Genomic DNA, 26,101 nt, shown 5'->3' with positions numbered 1-26,101 from the left:
TGAAGCTAGAGAGTGTATTTGCCAGGAATAGGAGAGAAAGGGTTGGGCAGAGAGATAAATATAGAGCTGAAGGAAGGAAAGATGACAGAAGAAAAATTAGGGGATTAACAGATAGAAGCCAGATGAGAGGAAAAACAGGAAGAGCAAATATAATGAAAAGTTGGTGTAAAGGAATGAGAAAGAGAGAGAGAGAGAGAGAGAGAAAGGAAAGAAAAAGAGAGAATGAGTGGATAAACAATGAAGAAAGAAAAAGCCAGAACAGAGTAATTGCCAGCTGCATAATTAATCTCAACAACTTATAATATAAAACTTGCAAATTAAACTACTTACACCATAAGGGAACAAAAATACATGCTTAGGTAATACACAATACAACGCAAATTTCTTACATGTTTCTTTCAGAGTTTATTCACATTTATAAAATATATACAAATACATATATTATTTGAAATAATTTCTCACATTTGAAGTTATGTTTTACATATTTTTTTTCAGCATGAATTTAGTGTTTTGGAATGAATAATAATAGCTAGTTTTTATATAGCGCTTTTCAGGACCAAAGGCCCTCTCAAAGCGCTTTACAGAAATATATATATTATTACCCCGGTCATCAGATTCAGGCTTACCTGCACACAATGTATGCACATTCTCCACTCGACCCTGAAAATATCTTTTAGATTAGATTTTACAATAATTAAGACAATTACAATTTTTGTCATACTACTGAAATTCAAATTGAAATAAAGTCGAGCATATATAGCTGTCAACTGGGGTGGTAATATGAAATAAAATAATTTATCTTTTTATTTCACTAAAAAGGTTTATTCAAATCTTAATTAATCTTGTGTATTTTCACTGGCATTCATGAAACTAGCTTCCACATACAAAGCCAACTGTATGCAAAAGTTCATTATTTGATTTGGTACGACAATATATATTCCTACAATAAATATTCAACTAATTTTCAGAATAACACCCCTATATGTAAAGGCTACATGTCAACAGTGGACATAGTTTTCTTTCTTCTCTAGAGAAAATATGCACTGAAAATATGTAAAGAAAGGCCATTTGGCTACAAAAGTCTGTTTTGTGATAGAAGCACAACTTTTAATCAACTGCTTGTTGGATTTTGGATGTTGTTAATCTTCAAGAAGTTTTGAATGGAATCATACAAATTCTACAAAAGGGAAAACATCAAAATGTGATATAGCCTCAGAAAACAATTAGATGTACGCCTGACACAGTAACATTCCACCTACCTCTGCCTTCAACACCCAATGTACATTTACGTTTAACATTTTGCAATTCACATTGATAAATGTGAAAAATGTACAACTTACAGTATGTGTTGTTCCCATTCAGAAAGGTTACAGTGGCAGTACATGTGACCAAACCTCCCCAATTCTTTTACTTCAAAAGCATGTTACGTTTTTTCAAAATGTAATCATATGGACTTAATTTGGTACTAAATTAAGTAATATGCTGATGGCGATACCACAATAACAACATATTAATAATAAGACGGGGGGGGGGGGGGGTCTGTTTGCCACATCCCTCGCTGATTCAAATGTATAAAGTTTTGGCATTCATGTGCCTGTTAGTGTTTGTTTGTTTTTATTTTTGCATTTTCAAAATGCAGAAAGTCCTGATTAAAGAATTTTTTCCAATTAAATGATTAATAATTTGTACCCAAGATCTCTCCCTGGGAAAAAAGGAAAGAAAATATCTGACATAAAAAACAGTGAATTTACCTCTTCAGAGGGAGTATTTTATCAAAGGAAACTCATTTTATGTCACACTTCCAAATATATACCTTCTTTCATTCTCATTTTAAACATGTCTTAATTCACTTTTCCTTTTCAAACAGTCTTGTTGCAGGTATCTTGAATTTGTTCCAAGTGAATGGTGTCCTGTATAGACATTGAAATAGTAAAAAATATTCCAACTGTATTTACAATATTCTTTATTTACACCTGTTATGTATACATGGACGGCAGATCCCCTGTGAAAGCATGTCTTCCAGTCTGGCACTTGTATGATGATTCACTGAAGGAAAGCAGAGATTCTACTAGCTTCATTTGAGCATTAGTTACTGTCAGTGTGCATCATCTGAAATAAGAGAATATAGACAAGAGTTGAAAAAAATGAATGCTGGGGATATAATAAAAACAATGCCTGCATTCTATTCAATATACCTCATCTAAAACAACATACACTGTTGACTAGTCGACTACATAATGATTTGGGGTCTAAAAAATATTAAAGATTTGTAAAAGGTAACAACTATAAATATTCAACCTTTTTCTCCAAGCCTTCCGGTCTTCAGCATCCCCTTCAAACATATTTAAAGGCATTGTTTTTACAATGTTAAATCTGAGATATCTGGCCCTACGTGTCAGGAGTGTCTGTGATATGGTGTAATATTGAAGCCCTACAAAAATTGTGCTTCAAAATGATCATGAAGTGCCTCAAAAAAGTAAAAATCTTTGAGTGACCAGTTTTGCAATACTCATTTTCCCCAATATTGTTAGAAAAAACATTAGGAAAACAAAAAAATTTTGATTTCCAATCATAAATATCTTGATAATCAGACAGGCTTGTAAAAGTCATGGGATTCCTGAAATTTTTTTCGACTAACCTTCTTCTGATGAAGCAAGGGCAACAACGAAGGCATCATTCCTCACGTCCTTCCAATTCATCAGCTGAGCCATGATCTTCCTGGAAGGATTCTCAACCACGGATACAAAGGATGTCAATGCTTTGTGCGCGCTGGAAATCCCAAACTGGGTTCTTGCTTCTTCCACCGTTTCAGGATCACCCAGGCTACGGGCCATAGTATAGGCTTTCCCAAAGTAATGAGATGCTTTCTCGTATTCACCCTGGTAGGCAGCAAGAAGAAAGACATAGAGATGATTTTAGAAGCTGTAATTTGGAACACTGTCATGTAAACATAAATGAGTAACTTGAAAAATGTTAACCAAGGCTTCTGCCTTATTACAATAAAACAACTTAAATGAGTACCTCCAAACAATACAATCTCTGTTTGTATTTTTTTTAATAAGCTTTAGCAAAGTTTAATGGGTTCACTGAGGTTTCCTTGGGACACTATTTATTGAAATCCTATCAATTTCAAGTTATGGATCTACTTAAGAAATTTGACAATGCTTGGGTTCTTACAACATTCCATGACCTTTGAAATTCAGCTTTTTATTCTGAAATATATCAGTTTATACATTTATGCAAACAAGAACCAAATTAGATGAAATCTCTTGAACATCTCACCTACATAATTTATAGCCTTTACAAAAAATAAATGCACTACATTATTAGAATGTTACTCAATGACCCTCAGAAAACAAAGGAATGTCTTACCAGTGAGTTATAGATGGCACCTAGACAGCTACAAGCTTGACTTAGAGCCTTCTCCTCATTATTCTTCTCAGCAATCTCCACAAACATCTCTAGATATGTCACTGCCTCATCCCGCTTTCCTTGTCTGTCAAAACAAGATAAATCACAAGTAGTTATTTCACTAAAATTTGTTTATAATTATTTGTATAATACAGATCTGTCATGACAACCAATAATCAGAAAGAGGCTTTTTTCAAATATGCCATTTTAAAATATCAAGGCAATGATTCAACGTTTTCCCAGACAATATTTACTCTGGGCTGTATTTGATCAAATATAAAGAAATAGAGCTTGGGTGGTTAGATTCTAAGATAGGTTCAAGGAAAGTTTAATATAGTGTTTCATCCAGGGATGAAGTTAGGAATTAAACAACTAAGATTGGCAGCAGAGCAATTGTCATTGGAGCATACATCATTTAAAGAAGCATCAAAACAAACAATATCCAAGCATAATCCATGGAAATAAAACTTATTCTTAATGACAATAATTAAAACTTTTTTCACCAGAACAAAGGGTTTTTTAAATCAATAATTATTTCAATAATACAACACTGATCTGTCATTAGAACCGATACCCAGAAAGAGGATTTTTTTACTTAATTAAATTAATATTTGAGACTGGGTTTAGGCTGACTGGATTGACTTACCTCTCATATGATTTAGCAATAGCCTCACATGCTTTTCCCATTCCAGGTTGGTCATTAAATCTCTTGCAGATGTCCATGAAGCCTTGTAAGTACTACAAAGAGAATAAAATATTACAAAACATGTCTCTTTTGTCTCATTCATACATCAAAACAAAAACACAATATATATATATATATATATATATATATATATATGTTGACCACCCGTCTAATATGAAGAATGTATATGCCATAATCTACAATCCCTGAAGCATATGAAAGAAGATATTTCACAAGTTTTGCATTTTGTCATGTCCTTGCTGATTGAATTCAAATAATATTATCATTTAAACAATAAATATGCAATTATTTTATCAATCTAACATTAAATGTTGTGTTTCTCCATATATGATATCCATTTCAATTCATTTACCTCATATATCTGCATAGATCAAGATATTCATTAATTTAGATTCAACACTATTCATACCCTACTCAAACCCAAGAACAGGGATGCCAGTTAGAATTGATCAGAGGGCCTGAAAATCACCTAGAATGAGCTAGTTTGTACACAAAAAATCCTCAACTATATGGTATGAAAATAATTACCAGGACCTGAATTCAATATTGCCTGAAAACTGGCATCACTGCAACAAGACTGACACCAGACAGGGAATAGACCTACCAAAAATTACATCATTCTGAATGGACAAATTGTCTTCATTATGGTGGACAGAACGAGTAACTGTACTATAATATAGAGTTTTTCTTTATTCTATAAAAGTGGATCTTTGGGGGCGTGGTTAAAACAGTTCAATATTTATCAAGAGATCCTTATATATTTACCATCAAAGCAGTCTCACTGTCACCTGACGTCTCATATGCTTGTCCTAACCTGTAGCTAGCCTCTCCCTCTTTCCGCCCATCTTTACCTGGAAAAAAAGAGATAGCAGCATTTATAGATTTAGCTATTTGGGATAAAATCCACCTCATGTTGGTACGAGATGATAGATTTTTTCTCCATCCTTTTATCACAAAACAGAAGAAAAAAGACAAAATCTTGTGTTTATGCCTTTCTGTCTGATACATAATAGAATAATAGCAAGTTTTTACCTCACTAATGAATTGCACATTCCTTGTCAATGAATTGATTGGGGATTTTAGATATTACAATGAAGTTGACCTATCACTGTGTATTCCTAAAATACCTAAAATGAGTTTAATACCATGCCACATGTATGTGGGCATTTCAGATACCAGGTAATAAGTTCTACTTCATTTACACAGTTAACGACGCTTATCTACCTATTATTTGTTCTCTCTTTAAATTCTTAAACTAGGTATTTTAAGATTCCAAATTAACACAATTTGTTAGTGAGACTATGAAATCAGAGTCACATGAACAAGAGGCCAACTAGTCTCACAAAAAACATAATCTCGGTGACATTAAAACAAACGTTACGTCAATTTTTCACAAACTTTCTCTGAAAGCTTTCGGTTTTTGTTCCTTCCTAGCTTCCAGATATTAACAAAAGCAACATTTGATTAGACTAGACTCCCCCTTAAAGTATTTCTTACTTTCTTTGGCCATTTCATAGGCCTTCAATAGATAGTTGATGGCTTCTTTGTTGTCAGTATTGTATTCGCTCTGGAAGCTCTCTGCCGTGGCTGTGTAGAGGCGTCGCAGATGTTCACAGGCCTCCGAGTGAAGCAGTTGGTTCTCCTTGGTCATCCAATCCTTGGATGAAGTCAATGCGTAGAAATCCTCAAAATGATCAGCAGCTGTCGAGAACTCTCCTGAAACACATCACGAGACAAGATAATAACATTCCATTCTTGTTCAGAGCATATCAGATTACAACATAATATCCCTATGCGCATCCATAGAACAATGGAAAAGTATTATTTCTGGCGACAGTTTGCAGTGCAGTGCATTTCTAGGAATAACCCTACAATAAGTGCACAATGTACATGCCTTATAAAGCAACTGGATGAACTAAGAATTTACTTGATATATAGAATACAGGTACTTTCTCATCTATGATCTTATCTATTTTCACACTCTAGAACAACCAACAAAGTTGCAACTGTGATATTTGTTTTATTTTTTATTTTTTTACTAAAGAATATTGAGGAATGGTTCAATAAAATGCAAATTTGTAAAATATCTGAATCTGAATTTGAATTCTCATGTCAATGAACTTTAAAGTATAGGAAGAGATTTGTCATCCTTATAACTAAATAAATAATGAAAAATCTCTCTCAGAAAATATCATCAGTCATCAGTTCAAACGTACATCTCTACATGAACTACGGATAACTCTGCATAACTTGAAGTTGCACAAGTCAAATTTTCCCTATGTCGAATATTTTTTTGGGACCAAATTATGTATTGATATAGGTAATTTACACTTTCTAAGTCAAATTTTGTATTTAATAAGTCCAACATTTTTGTGGTTCAAACAGATTCAACTTATACAGAGTTATAACTATATATTACTGGATTAAAAATATGATAAAAAACACTGTTCTTTGCAACCAAACTTACTCCTCCTTTCGAAGCCTAGACCTATGTTACAGTGTGCCTCTGCCTCTTTTCTATCTCCACCCTCGACAACCCTTGTGGCAGTCTCGAGACAAGATTGAAAGAAATGATCTGCTAGCCACAGGTCGTTCTCATCCAAGAAATACTTCGCTAATTTTTCCCTCTCTTCAAAGACTTTGGACATATTATCTGCAAGATGATGAGAGGAGGGAAAATAATTGTTAGCAAGTTATGTCAATATTACATGTATATCATCGAATTTCAATCATAATGAATTATTCCATGGACTTCAAGTCTTATGAGACTCTACATTTCATTTGTAAATGACTATTATAGAAATTAATCTTATGATAAAACAAAAACAAATCAGGAAGGTCCAACATGTTCTTTGACACTACAAATTCGTAGATCACATTGGAAATAAAAGCCAAATTCTTTAGATGTAAACAAACAAATCTTTTAATATATCTTCCTTACTTTTGCAACAAGACTTCATCTTCAAGATTCTCCAAGGAAGGGGTAGGTAGTAATCATTTATAATTCATTTTAGTGATTTATTTTTTTCCAGAGATAAAAAGAAAAGGCCAAATTTCATGGGGTGGTGGAGGGGGCAGTTTGTAACGCCAAGTGTGAATGAGGCCTTACCTTGTCTTAAGGCAAGTTCAGACTCGGTGAGATGGTGTTTCATTTGCCTGAGCTTCTCATGTTGGTCGGCCAGGATAGAACGATCCTGGAGCAAAGAGTCAGCTCCTGCATCCTCCACAATCTTCTGCTGGTGCTTGATAAGGTAGAAGATTTCTGAGAAGGAGCGATGGAAACCCTGCTGAAGCACCTCTAAGCACAGGTTGTGAAAGAATGTATTGCGATATCTGTAAGACAGAGAACAAATGAATCGTATCATTATACAGTATTTGCAAGCAATATATATACCCACCTATAAAAAGTAAAGAACATTAAAACAATTATCTTTTCTGTAAAATGAAATAAAAATTGTTTAACATGGCAGATCTTTTAGATCATTTAATCTTAGGGGGGAGTAATGTTCTCACATTTCAACAAATAAAGTCAAGACAACTTTTAAGTTCAATACATTTAGATATTAACAACATTTGAAAGCTTTAAAAGTCTTTTTTCAATGACAATACCTTAACTTCAATCTTAATTGTTGAAAATATTATGTAACAATGCAGGCCTTGGATAACTTTATAAAGGGAAATTTCAAGGACATTATCATACTTATACTCTTAACCCAGACACTTCTGTGAATTGTAAATGATGTCCATTAATGTGGCAAGACACTTTTTCAAATGTGGACATTTCAGGCATGTGCAAGCTTCTGGTTTTCGAGTATTTAGGAATTGTAGTGGACACTCAAATACTCACTTTTGGGCCTCAATTTTGCTCATCTGTGGACTTTTGTTTCTGCCCGATCCATTTTTTAACGAGTGCTGCCTGTCCCTTCTGCCTTGCATTCTGTACTTTGGCTTTGTGTACTGCTCCGATGGCCTCATCTTATTGGGTGGACTAGGGATCCTGTGCTGCATGACTGGGTCAATGATAGGTGAGTGCCCCCTTGTGTTGTGGATGGCTGGTAGAGGGGCAGCCATCATGATGCTCTCTTTGTCACGGGTCGGGGAAGTAAGTGAACAATACCGGTATGCTGGGAAGAGAAAATTAAAAGGTTGGACTAAATATTAATAGTAATTATAGAGGAAAAATATATTGATCTTTTAATATGATCATAGACATCGATTAAACTTACGAACAAAAATCAAAACCAAAATATAAATTTTTATCAGTAGACAATACACTCCATCAAATGATCAATGTCACAAAACTCAGTCACAATCGTGATTCAATCAATCAATGCAATTCATTCAAGTTTCAACAAATAATTTTAAAATCAAATTTCAATTCTTCATTCAATTCATTACATTCACGTCATCATCAGACTTCAGTCTCAGTCAGAGTTCAGACAGAACTTCACTCTTCCACTCAGAATCAAATATGGACTAATCCCCCCCCCCCCCCCCCAACACACCAGACCGCGCCACTCCCTCGCAGATAATTATTTCTGTCACCTCTACATCAACAGCTATGGCGCTAGTTCTTCTGAACTAACGCCACTTATATTATAGATCTAAACACTATCATTCACAATCCAGTCTCGGAGTCAAACCAGCCGACACGATCACGACTGCACTGGCAGCCGCACCAGGCCGCGGCCCCCACTTCACAGTCTTCGACTCGGTGACCTCGCACACGAATATTCAGTCTCAAGTCGACGTCATCAAATTTGACGGAAGAATGTGGCCCAATTTAGTATATAAAGGCCCATATTTACCTTTATAAAACAGTCTAGCCTACATAATGATTCTTCCTGAAAAGTACCACAATCTCTGCAAAATAAAAACTTGACGGGAATACGGCAAAAATAAGAGAAATAAAATTGCTTCGCTGGATTTTGGTACATTCGCGTTTCTGTTGTTATGGGAACTTTTTTAGGCTCGATCAATAACATGTTGACTTGTGGACTGCACTGGCACATGCACTGTTCTGATCTTGCGCTCATTTTAAAATAATATTGAAGATAAAGAATATACATACTTATATAAATAATACAAATTTTAATAGATTATAATATTTTAACAAGTAATAATAGTTTAACAAATAAAAATTGTCATTAATGTTAAATCCTCCCTAAATCCTTTTGCTTGCAGTCTTGTCTATTTCATTTCGCCCCATGTAAAATCGGCCAACAGAAACATATGAGGTTCGCAATCGAATTCCAATTTTTTTTTTTTTCTTCTTCCTATTATGTTATGTATTTTTATATTCATTGGTGGATATTGGGAGGCACGTAACCATGGGGGGCACGGGGGGGGGGCACGTGCCTCCAAAAAAATTCCAAGATCGGTTGAGGCTTTTTTAGACCCCTTTTTTTTTACCTCGATCGATTACATGTAGGCTATGTGCCCCCCAAACATCAAACTCTGCATCGGCCATAGAGATATATACTACTAACACAATGGCATCGGCCTGCCTGGATATTTGATCTAGGAAATCGGACAATGTCCAAATAGTACGAATAAACTTTGAAGGAAAGTGGCACCCAACAAACATTAGCTGATAATCTTATATATTTAAAACTTCAAGTTCGGCCAGTTGAAATATCTTTAAATTATTATACCAAGGAAAAAACCGGCTCCAATATGTTTGCAGTTTCCTTGCTGGTCATTCTCTCATGGGAGCATGGGAGCTGCTATTTTATTAAAAAACTGATGTCAGAGTAGAACAAGTACATTGACCTGCATAAGATAGATAGTACACGCTGCTAAGGACTACGGTATGTACACAATCCCCCCCCCCCCCTCGCCCCACGCGGGGGGGGGGGGAGAAATCAGATTTGGTTTGGACGGGGTGCAATCAATGTTACTCCTGTTTTATATAACTATGTACATCTTTGTCACTCTTTTGAATACTTGGTGGAGCTTGAACAATTACTTATAATATGCATACCAAATATTTCTAAACACAAGTCAACTCTTGTCCTGTACATCAGTGGCGGATCCAGGGGGGGGGCCGAAACGGCCGCGGCCCCCCCCCCCCTATAGGCGGCGCAAAAAAAAGAGAAAAAAAAGAAAGGAGAAGAGAAGAAAAAAAGGAGAAGAGAAAAGAAAGGAGAAGAGAAAAGAAAAGAGAAGAGAAAAGAAAGAAGAGAGAGAGAGAGAGAAAAAAAAGAAGAAGATCCTCCCCCCCCCCCCCCCCCCCCACCTCACTCCCACTTCGGGGTCGGAGGGACCGATTTTGTGTTCCCAAAATTTCCGATGAAGGGTTACTTTTCACGCAACAAAGTCCGGCCCGTAATACACACAAATCCGGCCCGCACTGACTCTACACACCGAAGATAAAGGGGTGCTTTCAAACTAAGAGAGGGAACATACATGCGCATACCCTAGATAACACTGAGTGGGTGGGGGGGGGGGGGTGGGAAGGGGAAGAGAAAAGTCGGGTGAGAAAGGGGGAAAGACAAGGAAATGGCGCTAAGTGACAGTAACGACGAATAAGGGAAAAACTGTAATCGGGAGATTTGGGGTCATTCAAGAAGGCTTGGGAAACATTATTGAATAGAGGGGGCCGGGCCGGCCGCATAAAATCTCGAGCCACGGATTCAAAGTTAAACGTTACAAACAGCCCCTGCTTTTTGAAAAAAAAATTGAAAAGGGCACAATGTTTTGGATGTCTTTCAAATAGAAGCTATATACTTCACAGTCAAATTTCAAATTAACGGTAGGGCCGCTTCGTAATTCTTATTTTGCCCTTCATTTGGATTCAGCTCATACCAACATGTAGGTAGTGATAATGAACAGCGGCGGCGATCCTGGGCCCGATAGAAAGAATAGCTAGAAAGAAATATACATGTAACGGAAAGAACGTACATATTGGACTAAAGGATTTTCTAGAATGCATAATTTCAGCATTCTACATTGCAAAATCTCGCTTGGTCGCTCCGCTCCGGCCCTCGCCCGGTAACACAAAACTAAGATATATGACGCTCCCGGTCGCGATTATTTCATGGTTGGTGTATACATAGATCTTTTTTCCCCTTTCATTTCTACTGACCTAATTGTATGCTATCACAATCATGATTGTTTCATTTTCCCTTTAAAGCATGCATAGCTAGGGGCGGTAGGGGCAGTAAGAGGACATAGGACGAAAAAAGGAGCAGACAAAGAAACATTTTTGACAAGTCTAAAACGGGACAACAAATCTTCTTCATATTTAATGAATAAATTTAATGAATAATTTAATGAAACGTTAAGCTTCTGCGCTTTGCGCTGGAGGGGAAAACTGAATTCAGAGAAGGATTAAGAGTCGGGAATGGAACAACGAATTATCTTCTTTCTCTAATAATTTCATTAAACTATGAAAGGTCAGAGCTTCCGCGCCTCGCGCGGAAGGTGGAAAATGAATTCAAACAAGGATTGAGAATCGAGAATGAGACAAAGATTCATCTTCTTTCTCTCATAATTTAATGAAGCGTCAGAAGCTTACGCGCTATACGCGCGGGAGGAGGAAAACTGAATTCAGACAAGGATTTAGAGTCGAGAATGAAACAACGAATCATCTTCTTTCTCTAATAATTCAATGAAACGTCAAAGCTTCCGCGCTTCGCGCGGGAGAGGGGGGGGGGAACTCAATTTAGACAAGGATTAAGAGTCGAGAACGGTACTCTTTCTCTAATGATTTAATGAAACGTCAAAGCTTCCGCGCTTCGCGCGGGAGGGGGTATGGAAACTGAATTCAGACAATGATTAAGAATCGAGAACGGTACAACGAATCGTCTTCTTTCTCTAATAATTTAATGTAACGTTAAGCTTCTGCGCTTTGCGCTGGAGGGGGTAATCTGAATTCAGAGAAGGATTGAGGGTCGAGAATGGAACAACGAATTATCTTCTTTCTCTAATAATTTCATTAAACTATGAAAGGTCAAAGCTTCCGCGCTTTGCGCGGGAGGGGGAAAACTGAATTCAGACAAGGAATAAGAGTCGAGAATGGTACAACAAATCATCTTCTTTCTCTAATAATTCAATGAAAAGGAAAAGGAGGGGGAAACTGAATTCAGACAATGATTAAGAACCAAGAACGGAACAACGAATCGTCTTCTTTCTCTAATAATTTAATGAAACGTCAAAGCTTCTGCGCTTCGCGCGAGAGAGAGAGAGAGAGAGAGAGAGAGGGTGGGAACTCAATTCAGACAAGGATTAAGAGTCGAGAACGGTACTCTTTCTCTAATGATTTAATGAAACGTCAAAGCTTCCGCGCTTTGCGCGGGAGTGGGTATGGAAACTGAATTCAGAGAACGGTACAACGAATCGTCTTCTTTCTCTAATAATTTAATGAAACGTTAAGCTTTTGCGCTTCACGCGGGAGAGGGGGGGGGAACTCAATTCAGACAAGGATTAAGAGTCGAGAACGGTACTCTTCTTTAATGATTTAATGAAACGTCAAAGCTTCCGCGCTTCGCGCGGGAGGGGGTATGGAAACTGAATTCAGACAATGATTAACAACTGAGAACGGTACAACGAATCGTCTTCTTTCTCTCATAATTTAATGAAACGTCAAAGCTTCCGCGCTTCGCGCGGGAGAGGGAAAGGGGGGGGGGGACTCAATTCATACAAGGATTAAGAGTCGAGAACGGTACTCTTTCTCTAATGATTTAATGAAACGTCAAAGCTTCCGCGCTTCGATCGCGCGGGAGGGGTATGGAAACTGAATTCAGACAATGATTAACAACCGAGAACGGTACAACGAATCCTCTTCTTTCTCTATAATAATTTAATGAAACGTCAAAGCTTCCGCGCTTCGCGCGGGAGGGGGAGTGGAAACTGAATTCAGACAATGATTAAGAACCAAGAACGGAACAACGAATCCTCTTCTTTCTCTAATAATTTCATGAACATTAAAGCTTCTGCGCTTCGCGCGTTGTGGGGGGGGGGGGGGGGGGGGGGGGCGAGCTGCCCGAATATGAATATGAATTTGTTATATCTTTTCTCGTGTATTTTGGTGATAAATAACACTTTCACAAAATACATATTATCCTCAAATTTTTGCTCGCTCGCTTCGCTCACAAGCCGAATTGTGAAACCAGAAAATTACTTTTTCGGGCAAGAGGCTTCAGCCCCCCCCCCCCCCCCCGATGAAAATGTCAAAAAAACAATTACCGGTATGGTGCTTCTAATATGACCTTGTCAGTATTGGTATGTTGAGTTGAAAAACTGTCTGCGCAATTTTCAAATTTCTGGCCCCCCCCCCCCTATTGGAAAATCCTGGATCCGCGCCTGTACATTGCTACTAAAAATACAGGTCAGTGGGACAGTGGGTAGCCTATCTCATGTGTAATAGTTTGACATCACGTCAAGTTTAACCAACAACAAAAATGCGAATTTCGTGGGAGAATGGCTAGCACTGAGGAAACCATAAACTTTGGCCAGATAGTTTCCCGTACTAAGTAATGATAAGAGTAATTTCAAGACATTTGTAACTGGCTCAGAATTATCCAAGAGGTTATCAGCTATAGTTTGTTGGAGTTAACTTTTTTTTTTTAAATGACTGGATTGGGCAAGGCCAGTGTCCCTCACCCTTTTATTAGTACATTTCCACATTTTGCCAAGTTCAGTGGACTAAATGATGGAAACTGGATCTGACTTCTGAATAATTCTGAATTTAGAGCAAGAGTCAATATTTCACAATGCAGAGAAAGTAATGAATGTAGCCTTATTTTACTTTCGGGCTTGACATCATGAGAACCTGCAAGGGCTCGGCTATATAGGTGCTTGAATTTGCTGCCGCCTTGATCAATATAGGCCTACAAGCCATTTACATTTTTCTCGATGTAATTGAAATTATTCAGTGAAGAATTAAAATTCCTCATCAAACTATATATGCCTTTATTTTGTGACCGCGCAGAGAAATGGTGTTAATATATTCGACATATAAAAAATCCCTTTAGTAATATACTAATGTAAAACTTCATCATAATACTCTCTCTATCATGTTTATGGCCATAAAAAAAGGCCAAAAACGTCATTGTCTTAACCCTTACTGTACTGGGCTATTTCGAGCACCTCCTGACTGGGGGGGGGGGGGGGGGGGCCTGGAGGCCCCCCCCCCTATGATCACTCGGCCGTCGGATGTCCGATGAACACGAAAATTTGCATGTTTGTAGATATTTACGTAACGAACAAGATGGTGTAATTAGTTTTTTTGCGAATATGCAAATTTTTGTCGTTATAGCCTAATTAATTATGCAAAATGCTAATTTTATGCATTTTACAGAAAATGTGTCAAACTCCACTTTGAATGTTGAAACTCATTATTCATATGAAACTTCTTTTCTAACACAAAATATTTATTTTGATGTAATTAATAATGATAATTTATGCAAATTTAATGCGATTTTTAAATATTTATTTTCTTATGTACTTTATTGTTTTTTTATTTCTTATTATATCTATTGTTTTTATTTCTTATGTATTCTTTTGTTCTGGAATACATCAAGTTACTTTGAGAAACATATAAAAGCAATTCGATATCAATTCATATCACCCACTTAGGAAGGAATCTAAACCTGTATTCACATTTCTGCTTGTACATGAATATATGCAATTATAGCATATTTTTGATGACATGCGCATACTAATTGTTATGTAACACCTCACAGGTATATCCGATTGCGACGAAAATGGTATCAAAACGTGCGTAAGATTTGAGGGAAAAAAGTATGAAACGACAATTCAAAATTTCAAGCGGTTGCGGCGCAATCTCCGAAAATGTCGAGGGGGGCCTCCCAGGCCCCCCCCCCCAGTACAGTAAGGGTTAATCAACTATTTCCCCAGCTTTGTGAGTAATAACCACGGTTTAATCATCTTTTAGGCTTTCTGTTTTTCAAGAAAATGACGATGCATCATTGCCAATACTTTTCGTTAGCGTGTCATCTTTTCAGATATGAATTCAATCATTTTATTTGATAAATTATAGCATGATACTCATATCAAATCTGCTGTGGTGTTTTTTCTGAGGTAAAGTTTCGGTAAAATTAGTTTTATGTAGTTCCACTTTCATCCCATTTTTTTCGTTTTGATGTTATAATCCTCTGGACTTCAAGGAAACGGCTTCAGGATATATATGAACATGGCTCGTTCTGATGACAGCTAGATACCGGTATTATAGGAGGCCAATATAGCATATACCCTAACCTCCTCCCCCCCCCCCCCCCCACACACACACCCTATCCCCGCCAGTCTCAATTCGGGACTATATAAATTATATACCCCATCTGCAAAAGTCTGCATATTTGTTTCATTCTCTAATCTCCGAATATAAACCGATCTAAATCATATTGGCAATAGAATAATTATCACACGCACCGGCCGTCTCTCTTCTCTCTCTCTCTCTCTCTCTCTCCTTCTCTCCCTCTCTCTCTCTCCTCCCATCTCTCTCGCTCCTTCTCTCTCCTCGATCCTACCTCTCTCTCTCTCTCTCTCTCTCTCTCTTATACTGCATGATGGATGCATTTGACACATAATTACTTCTCTAGAAACTTTAATCTCTTGTGTATCTTTTGAAAGTGGGGGGGGGGGGGGGGGGGGGGGGTTGGAACAAAAAGGGCACTTTCTTGAAGAAAAAAAGCGACATTGGGAAAATATAGGTCAAGTGGGTTCAAGGGGCAATTACATCAAAAGTAATAAAGGATACTTATTTTGATAATTACATATAATTATAAGCTTGACTTTTATTATCGCACTTCTCGAATCTCATCTATTTTTGACACCCGCATACTATGTCGCATATAGCAAGCACTGTTTCGGACCCGTACTCATGTCAAGTCGACGGAAGTTCCTTTGATGATTGGGCGAGGATGGTTTTCTCCACGATTCCGTAAAATATACACATGTTGTATCATTGCGTAATCAATGTTTCGAGCTCGAATCAGCTGTTCCGATTTACCCAGAGCTGTTCAAACGAGCTTCCAGCTGTATCCTGTCATTAATTGTAAGCTTATTTCTTATATTTTCTTTATCGTGAACATACTGATGATTATTTTGATTAAACTAGCCTTCTTACAATAGCTAGTCTAGGGAGCATTAATAATTAATAGCTCCCGCTAACAATCAGCAGAAAATGATCTCGCTCTCCGCCATAACTCTTGCGTGCTGATTTTTTCAGAGCGTGGTAGAATTTATGTAGTCCCTGCCCGCACCTGTGCTGTGCTGAGCTGCTGTGGACATGCTGTTCAATGACAGTGTTTTACACCGACTAGTAGGAGGCCAATTGAAGTGAGACCTAAAACACCAGCATGAGTATGAATTATGGACAAATTGATTGATATAATTATAATCAAAGATAAAGACCAGTTATGGTAGGCACATTCATGGGGCAGTAGAGGGCGCTTTGCGCGCGTACGTGAATGGCCTTGCTGCGGTGGGTCGGCAATAATCAGCCCAAAACTTGGATATGGGAGGGTGGGAGGATATATCTTTTTTATAATGTTATCTGGTCTTACCCTTAACCATCCTATGTTTAATCTATGTAGAATAACATGCGAGTACGATAAGAGAAACATCGGGCCCATTACTGATGCAACTTTTAAAATATTAGCCTAGAAATGACCACCAAACGGAAAAAATTGACATTTTTTCCCGACAAATCTTCATAAAATCTGATTTATAAACAAGTCACATCTAGGTACACTAATACAAATACGATTTTCTGAAAATTCAGGTATTATTTTTTAAGTTTCTTTCAAGTATATTTCTGCGCATTGCAGCGCCAATGTTCTTCACTGCTTCAAAATCACCCTTGAAATTTTTTTTTGCAACGAATTTGTTGCGAGGTCCGCGAGTGTTCCCCGTTCCTTGCGTGTTGAAAGTTTGGTAATACATAGTTTACATTGACTCGCGCACGAAAAAATGGTCGAAAACAAAATGTCAAATGAAGAAATAAACAAGCTTTTGTATAGAGTTATAAGAGTTCTATCGAGGTTTCTTTGTCGATTTAATTTATTATATAGTCTCAATTAGAATTCAGAATTATCTCACTGAAAAGTTAAGAAACCGACGATGTTCTCGATCGTAGTTATTTTCATTTTGCCAGCAGCCGATCTAGCGTTGTTTGGGCAAAAAGCTAGGCCGCTGCCTTCCCATCGCAAACCTTTCCGAGTCCCGCTAAAATGGCGCGCTGCGGAGCTCCGAAGCTGCGTTGGTATCGCTGCAAACTCTCAGCCGGCTAGCTCCCCAAGACGGACCATTCGCGGTATGGCGAGATTGTGTGTGTGAGGTACGATTTTGGATTCGAGAACGCACGTAATGCAACTGTGCGCGTCATATTCAGCTGTCGAATATCTACGACCAATTTTACATGTACGATTTTTAGTACAGATACTTGGTCAGTTTTCTTCTTATATCTTTGGTTTTACAACATTTAAAAATATAATTTCTTCAAATTTGCTCCTGACTCAGTTCAGACTAATTGTGTGATGTGTTTTCAAGTCAATTTTTTGAATATATTTTTTTGCATGAATTTGCCTAGTTATGGTCATGCGATTGCATTGTGAAAGAAACGTTGTGGAATCGATCAGAAAAGGTTGATCATCTAGCATCTAGCATATGTAAGGTTCTGGAATCATCAAAATGATAAGAAATTTGGCCCATTCTTCGTAAAGTTACAAGCACTATACACAGAAAGATGTATATGGGACTACCCTATATCTCTCACAGACCATGAGAGAAACAAATTTTACCAAATATATGAATTAGTAGGCGGTTTCCCGGCAAATTTTTTATCATCATGTATTAGTCAAAACATTTTCTTTCACATGATTGGTAATGAGAGCTTCCATTTCATTTTTTGAAATTGGGGCGTTTCCAATACTGGTCTTAACGATGCCATGGCATGGGAACATTCAAATTGTTGTCTATTTTACATAATGATGTTGTAATTTGTATTGTAAATCACCAATTGTATTTTCGTTCTATTTTAAATTCTAGTTTCTACGAAACCAGTTAAAACTTGTGGTCGAAATAGCCTAAGTTAAGGGCTAGGTGGTAATATGAAATATGATATTAATATAACCTAGCCTTAATTGGCACCATACCCCTGCTTAAACTTAGAGAGTGATATAAACAAATCCTAACTTGCATAAAATCGCCCCAACGAACCTTGCACACTGGCTTCTTAGTTCCCTAGCCTAGTTGGTCCTTCTTTCTTCTCATACCAAGCACTTTGAAATTGATCAAGAATCTAACAAAAAAAATTCAAAATCTGTATATCCGAGTCAGTGATGGCAATTTGTTAACCTGCCACATGTTCCTGATGATAATGAGCTAATGGCAATTTACTTTACAAAAACTTTGACCTCTCACAAGAGTTTGCTATGTTATTTCTGCCAGAAATACAGATATAGCGGTGTACACGAAAAAGGCAACTTTCTGCGTTTCTTTAAGCACTTCTTCAAGTGTACTAAGGTGCATGCGTGTTGTACGTTAAATTTAGTGTAATCCCTGCGCATGCCTAATTACACTAATAAAACTCAAGATCAAATGCTGATCGGGCTATGAAAATTACAATGTAATTGGCATTAAGTGTAAAAAATATCAACAAAATTATGGCCCAAATAATGATGGACGACGAAAAATAAATTGGAAGCACTGAGAATGACATTGATTTGCCTTTCAATCATTCTAAAAAATATATGTATCACAGCCAAGCTAAAGTTGGAAGTCAAGTCAACTAATTTTAAGAGTAAAAAGTTACTCTCCTTAAAAGCCTGTCCATAGTATTAATTATTAAAGAAGAATATGTAAATGCATAACAAGTCCTTCATTTTGTTTGTCAGGAGGTGTGGAAATGGCAGCTGTCTCTACTGTATCTAGCTGCAAGTGGAGGTTGTCCTGTAGGGCATTCTTGTACTTCAACGGATCAAGGAGCGCTTCATTGACTCAAGCTAGACATCATGCACATTGTCAGATGATACATGGATCCAGCCTAAATCATAGCCTTCAAGTGTATGAAAGGCACAGAGGTATAACAAGATTAAACTTTCTACAAAGATACAGTGGGGCTTCACAAAGCTGTATTGCAAGGCATCCAACAGCATTGCAAACTTTGCATCATCACTGTCGGCCATCTTGTAATGCATCAGCAGACTCAATGAACCATCATCACAATGCCTTTGCTGCAAATCCATCTCAAGCATTGCACTGTCACAGTTTTACAAGATGCCATGGTCCGCAACAGTTGGATCTGAAGGCGATGGCATGTGCTTGTAGGACTACTCAGTCGTCAAACTTTGACCTACTACACGGTAGGAGATGGTTACATTGCACTGGATCACATCAGTTGGATCATAAACATTCTAGACCTGGTCTAATAGAACCAAAGCGACATCTAAGCCTTAGTCCAGCTGTTATCGTCAATGCTGCCCCATCCAAGATGCAGCCTTATCTTCGTCTCATCAGGCTGGACAAACCAATAGGTAACTTAATCATACTATGTATATTATTTCAAAGGATGCACTATTCAGTTCTATTGCAAATAGACAAATTAGAGCATCTTGCCTCATAGTTAGAAGAGCAAATTGAATGTTATCAACAATAATAGCTTTCAAAGTAGATAAATTGCTGCCATATCCTTTGTTTCTACTAGCAATAAAACTGCTGATTTGTTGCCTGTACATTCACAGACAGAGAGAGTGAGAGAGAGAGAGAGAGAGAGATACATGGTATTTCAAGTAAAATTTGATAGTCAAGCTTCAATCTGCTTTCATTGATATCTCAGAGAGTTGCTAGTAAGAACAATTATGAAATAGAATTCTCTTACAAATGTGTTCATTCTTTTCGACTGTTGGCATTTTACCCAGAATTTATAGTCTTTCTACAACCTATTTTTCTTCTTTTTCGATTGGGCACTTCAGGCACTTGGCTATTGTACCTACCCTGCACATGGAGTATTGCAATGGCCGCTTCACCAGGTCACTTTCCTGATGTCTACATGCTGGGTATCTTTGGTCTAGGAGCATTGCTGATGAGAGGAGCAGGCTGTACCATTAATGACATGTGGGACAAGGATTTTGATAAATCAGTAAGTAACGTCCCTAGTAGAAACAAAGGTCGTCGGATGACTGAGTTTTGTCGTTGGAAGAAAAATGTGATATCTTTTGGTCATCCAACAATATTGATGTGCCAAAGAGTCATCAGGAAAGGCAGCAATAGGAAAACTCCTAGAAAATAAAACAAGCAAGAGGGTGATAAAAAAGAGTAGATATTAAAAAGTCATATACTGTTTTCACACTGGCAAAATTTTGCTTAACCCCGTACTATAGGTGGGGTTAAGGGGGGGGGGGGGTCTTAGCCCCACATATAGTCCGGGTTAAGCTTATTCCACTTTCTGTTCAGACTCGTATTTACCAAAGTGTGCTAGCCCCACCTATGGGGTTAGCTGACCCTGCAAAACAGCAGGGCTAACCCCGCAATTGTGGTGCCAAGCAAATGAATGAGAACAGAAAGGAAAAAATAGTACGGTACTACACAATGGAGCGTATCGCAGCTGGCCAGATGCGAAGTAAGGAACCCACTGTCCAATCAGAGACGACTTATTCATGAATATGCATTTCCCATAAAGCACTACTGGTCTGAAAGGTCTCTCTCTCTCTCTCTCTCTCTCTCTCGGTTCCTGTCTCCCTCTCTCTCTCTCGGTTCCTGTCTCTCTCTCTCTCTCTCTCTATCTCTCTGTCTGATTTACTTAGGTTGAAAGGACTAAAGTTCGGCCGTTGGCTGCAGGTGAGATCACTCAGTTCCAAGCACTGTGCTTCCTGGCGTGTCAACTCTCAGCATCTCTAGCCATTCTCCTCTCATTCAATTGGTACAGGTATGTCTTGAGCACTCTAAAGCACCTAGTTAACATACCTTTTAAAGTAACTCGGTAACATTGGGGAAGGTTGATGAAAAAACTGTGTAATGTTTGTATGATTGAAATGTTACTTATTATATTCCTTCTACTGTACTAACCCTCTAACATGCAAAACTCCCGAAAATTTCTCAAACCACAAAGATATTTATGGTTTTCTTTGAAAGCGCCACTGTGCATCACCCTCTAACAGTAAATTTTCTTTCCACACTTAAATGTTTGGAATGGTATATAGAGCCAATTCATTGCTTTGTGATGATTTACATCCACCTAAAATTTAATTAAGTTATGATATTATACAACTGTAGTTGGGATAATTAAGGAATCGATCGGATCAGTTTTTCCAAATTTTTATCATTAATAACGGTCTGTTTTCACTCAAACTTTCAGATTATCCTGAATTGCACATCTAGCATTGAAGTCACTACCTTAGCAACATTTTCTCTCATCTGAACAAAGTTACCAAGTTCCTTTAAGGCATTTAATATATATCTTCAATTTGCTATCATATAAAACATATTTTAGAATGATCTCTTTCTGTCTCTCCAGGTTATGCCTCTAAAACCATTTCTCCAGGACTATCTAGTGAGAAAATATCAGCTGTCATTCATATTTCTTATGTTACTTACATATCAAATCATTCTTATACTCTATTGTTTCAGTTATGTTTGAACACACTTTCAGTTCTAACAAAGTTTTCCAAGAAAAAGCACATGACATTACTTAGTGGTATGTAGACATTGTGCATATTTCTTCAAATGCGGGTACTATACGTAACATAATAAAAATCTAACTAAAGACAAAAATTCTTAAATTTTGTATGAAAATAGATCCATGTATGGTATAGCATTACATATTTAAGGTTTTCAATTTATTACAAACCAGAGAATGAGAAAATTTGATGGATATTTGTTATTGTAAGATTACTGCATGCTTTTAATTTATGCAAATACATCACAGCCTACACTCTGTATGATGGTGATGAATTGAGATTATATTGTTTTATCTCTTCTTCATGGTGTATACAGTGTAGCACTAGGTGCATCATCAATGCTTCTTGTTGTCAGCTATCCACTGATGAAGAGGATAACATACTGGCCTCAAGCTGTGTTAGGTATGTCAGACATCATCTTCACTTGTATTCTCTCTCTTTATTGCTCTCTGTCTCTGTCGCTCTCTCTCTCTGTTTCTCTATCTTTCTCTTTCTCTATCTCTCTGTCTCTCTCTCTCTATGCCTCTCTCTCTCTCTCTCTCTCTCTCTCTCTATCTCTCTCTCTCTCTCTATGCCTCTCTCTCTCTCTATCTCTTTATTTCTCTCTCTCTGTTTCTCTTTATTTCTCTCTCTCTGTCTCTCTTTATTTCTCTCTCTCTGTCTCTCTCTTTCTCTATTTCTATATCTGTCTGTCTGTCTCTCTCTCTTTCTCTCTCTGTCCCTTTGTCTCTCTCTCTCTCTCTCTCTCTATTTCTCTCTCGTTCATACTTCCTCTCTCTTCATATCTCTTTCTGTTTTTTTGCCTCGACCCTTTCTCAGTTTTTATTTATGTCCTCCTTTCTCATCTACCTCTTTGTCTGTCTGTCTCCCTCTCTTTCCCTTTCTATATTTGTCAGTATTTCTCTCCATGATTTTTCTTGACCGATATGCCATCAGATTATAGGTATATCTTTGTAGTAAGAGTTGTATACTATTTTTCAATGATTATAAAAGTAATTTTTTGTATATACATGTAGCACTTTCCCAATTAAATATACTGAACTTATCACAGTATTTTACATTGTATTATTTCACTGGTCACTAAATTTATTTACAATTCCGTATTTGCAGTGAATAATCGTCATTCCTCTGGGAAGCTTAACTTTTCAGTTAATTCCTCTTTACTGGTGTGCACATGCTAATCTAGCACAGTCACTATAACATCCTACTGGGCATCCACTTGTACTCCTGGATGCAGAAAGCAATTCTTATAGTGAAACTCTATTTCTGAGGGAAATGCTTACTTTGCTGGGGCTTGTATCAACACTTTGTGCATCTGCTCTCAAGTTTTGGAAGAAAAGACTGACGGGTTATAGAAATTTCACATTCCTTTTTTCTTCCAGGCAACTTCGAGAGGCACAGCATGGGAAGCCAATTTTAGTCTTTCATACTTTATATCCTATGTGCCATTCTATTGTACCTTCTATTGTATGTTTGAAATGCCAAATAAATAGTAACAATAATAATAATAATCTTGTCTTGTCATCATTCTGATCTAGGTATGGCCTTCAACTGGGGAGCTATATTGGGTTGGGCAGCAATCCATGGCTCGTGTGACTGGAGTGTTGTCCTCCCTCTCTACGTAGCTGGTATCTCCTGGACGTTGGTGTACGACACCATCTACGGCCATCAGGTACGAGATAAAGCAATTATTAGCAATTATTTGGCATCACATGTGCCTGGGAGGCAAAAAGTAAATCGAATCACTGTAACCCTTGGGTCCATCTCCTGGCATAACGGGTTGGGGATGTGCTGGTTGACCACTACACCCGGTTTTTACCTACTCTAACATGAATCGTGCAGTGGGTTTTTAGCATACAAAGCTGGTGACTCTCCTCTCCACGGAATGATGAAAATGACTTGCATCCTCCATTTAACGTCCTATCCGAGGGAGGGAGTGTATTCAACTGTAAATTAGCCTGCATGTATGAAACGGGCAAATACATTTTGCAGGTTGAACATGTACATTGTCATATTCAGAGGTGTATTATGCTTGTTGGATACAGAAGTTACAAAGGATTTATGATTGATTACGATATTGTTTTCTAAAGTACCCTAGACTTGCTATAAGCGCCAAATGTATTGCACTGGCATAAACGCTGACCTAAAAAAAAAGCTTAACAATATGAGAGGGAGAATATTTTAGCAGGTGGAATTTCGGGTCTGATGTCCTCTGATTGACCCGACATCATTGAAATAAAGTGCATTCCAATCTTTTCTGCAGGACAAGAACGATGACATGCTGCTAGGGCTGAAATCCACCTCAATCTTCATGGGAGACAGGACGAAGCAGTGGCTGAGTGGCTTCGGAAGCTTGATGATTGGTGGCTTGGTTCTATCAGGGTACAATGCAGAGCAGACTATACCATACTACCTAGCTATATCACTGGCTGGAGCACAACTGGCAAACCAGGTCAGTCAAATATAATGCTGCTACTCTCTCTCAGCAGCAACAATTATTGACTTATTGATAATAAATCCTAAGGATAATTCAGCACCAATACACAAACCTTGCTTTGAGAATTGTGTTTAGATCATGCTTTTAGTTGGCCCATGTCATTAATGATTTGTTAGGGATATCTAGTTGTTATATCTTTTATGGATATATATCTATATCTAGAATCTGGTTGCTTACACATGCTTTCTTAGCAGTGGGGTAAAATAAACAAACATACAAAAAAATGCCCATAAAGTTTAGCCATTGACAGTATCAAGTGCAATTCATATATGTGCTTATTTCCTGGTGATCTGACATTCACCCAGGCAACATAATTATGCTCTTGGTTTCTCTTTTGAAAGGTATAGGAATAATTTTGTGGGTTTTTTTAATCAGGTTTTAGGTTAAGCTTAGGATTGGGATTAGGGCCAGATAAAGTGTTGGGTTCAGGGTGGAAGTTAAGAAAACTTGCGGAGCAGTTGACATAGGAACCCATGTGGTTAATGCGGATTCCTTTCATGAATACCAGCGGCGAAAGGAACGCTTGTCCTACCTGTTTAGAAATAAAATGCATTCTTTGCTTTATTGTATTTCCCCATACCCAGATATGGACAGTTGACATCAACAAGCCTGAGGATTGTTGGAATAAATTCCATTCTAACAAGCGTCTCGGACTTATCATCTTTGCTGGCATTGTAGCTGGGACTCTAGCAAAGGCTCTCCCTGATTCGGATGAGATGAAAGACTATCCTGAGAAGGATATATCAAGGAAAGGCTAATAATCAAACAGGTCTCTCTCTCTCTCTCTTCACACTTGATTTGGATTGCTAGCCAGGCACCCCAGACAAATAATATGTAGCCGATTCAACTTTTGGGATTCAAATACAGTAGAGTGCTGAAATGCACCTAAAACGATATGAACTTGTCATTCTATAGTTGCCAAATTGGCAACAAAAGCAGGACTTCAGGTTGCCTTGGAGGACTTTAGGTAGTCTATGTCACCCTAATTTTTACCGGTCATAATATAGCGGGGACGCTATGCACTTGCCCTTTGGCCCAAGGTGGTCACTGCAGAAGAAGAAGAACCACCGTGGCAAAATGGAATGAGGGAAGAGTAGTGTGCCTTGCTTTTCCCTGCTACAGCACGACCTTTGATAAGACATGAATCTAAATTTGCCATACTCATGCAATGCTACGGTCACCAAGGTTTGTACGAATCTCCGTTTTTCCATAGTTTTTCCATTGTTTTTCCATAGTTTTTCCATTGTTTTTCCATTGTTTTTCTATTGTTTTTCCATTGTTTTTCCATTGTGTTTCTGAATTTCCATTGTCTAAAAATCGTTCGTACGGCGTTCGTAATGGCATTTGTGACCGAGGCTTTAGGTAAATTGGTACCTGGTAGGAATTAATTCCTTAAAATGCCCAATTGTAATTGAAATCTGCGGGACAGATTGTTGAAATCATTTCTAAAAACTCTACATAACTTAAGTTTTTTAGTTACAAGGAAATATATGTGTTTGTATCATTATTTTGCAGATGAGACATTTGATTTTTTTTAATTAATCCAATTGCATTTCTTAGTATGACTCTGAAGATATATAAGAAGTTAAATAAGAAAGTTATCTTATACATGTAAGGATATTAGAGGCTACAATATGCATTTGTTGTATTTTAAAGTTAAACATAATGAAAAGTATTCCCCTTCTAAAAACAACAAATGATATCTCTTTCTATTGCATAAATTTACCTTTGTGGGGAAAATCAAATCATTTATACAATACAAAATGTGTGTAATTATGTATCGTTTATGAGGAATTAAGGTCTTACATTATATGATATAGTTTATTATGCTGTAAGTACTATCAT

The 26,101-nt window shown here is 37.5% G+C and overlaps 2 protein-coding genes across 2 annotated transcripts; one reads left to right on the top strand and one right to left on the bottom strand.

The window, feature by feature from the left end:
* Window positions 1-381: 381 nt before the first annotated feature.
* Window positions 382-9,085, bottom strand: LOC590830 (tetratricopeptide repeat protein 29). The gene is made up of 10 exons (XM_790418.5): window positions 8,926-9,085; window positions 7,965-8,241; window positions 7,227-7,450; window positions 6,585-6,770; window positions 5,615-5,833; window positions 4,883-4,968; window positions 4,058-4,149; window positions 3,373-3,496; window positions 2,639-2,879; window positions 382-2,109 (listed from the first exon to the last, which is right to left on the bottom strand). The coding sequence occupies exons 2-10, from the start codon at window positions 8,189-8,191 to the stop codon at window positions 2,096-2,098; spliced, it is 1,413 nt and encodes a 470-aa protein (XP_795511.2). The 5' UTR covers window positions 8,192-8,241; window positions 8,926-9,085; the 3' UTR covers window positions 382-2,095.
* A 6,952-nt stretch (window positions 9,086-16,037) lies between these two features.
* LOC587948 (4-hydroxybenzoate polyprenyltransferase, mitochondrial) lies at window positions 16,038-25,480 on the top strand. The gene is made up of 8 exons (XM_030981087.1): window positions 16,038-16,136; window positions 18,979-19,617; window positions 20,056-20,222; window positions 20,887-21,008; window positions 22,076-22,161; window positions 23,298-23,431; window positions 24,023-24,211; window positions 24,841-25,480. The coding sequence occupies exons 2-8, from the start codon at window positions 18,990-18,992 to the stop codon at window positions 25,012-25,014; spliced, it is 1,500 nt and encodes a 499-aa protein (XP_030836947.1). The 5' UTR covers window positions 16,038-16,136; window positions 18,979-18,989; the 3' UTR covers window positions 25,015-25,480.
* The last annotated feature ends 621 nt before the right edge of the window (window positions 25,481-26,101 follow it).

The sequence above is a fragment of the Strongylocentrotus purpuratus genome, unplaced genomic scaffold, assembly GCF_000002235.5.
Source record: "Strongylocentrotus purpuratus isolate Spur 01 unplaced genomic scaffold, Spur_5.0 spur5_scaffold_11, whole genome shotgun sequence".
NCBI lineage: Eukaryota > Metazoa > Echinodermata > Echinoidea > Camarodonta > Strongylocentrotidae > Strongylocentrotus > Strongylocentrotus purpuratus.
The sequence above is the reverse complement of the archived record's forward strand: the minus strand, read 5'-3'. Positions and strand labels throughout refer to the sequence as shown.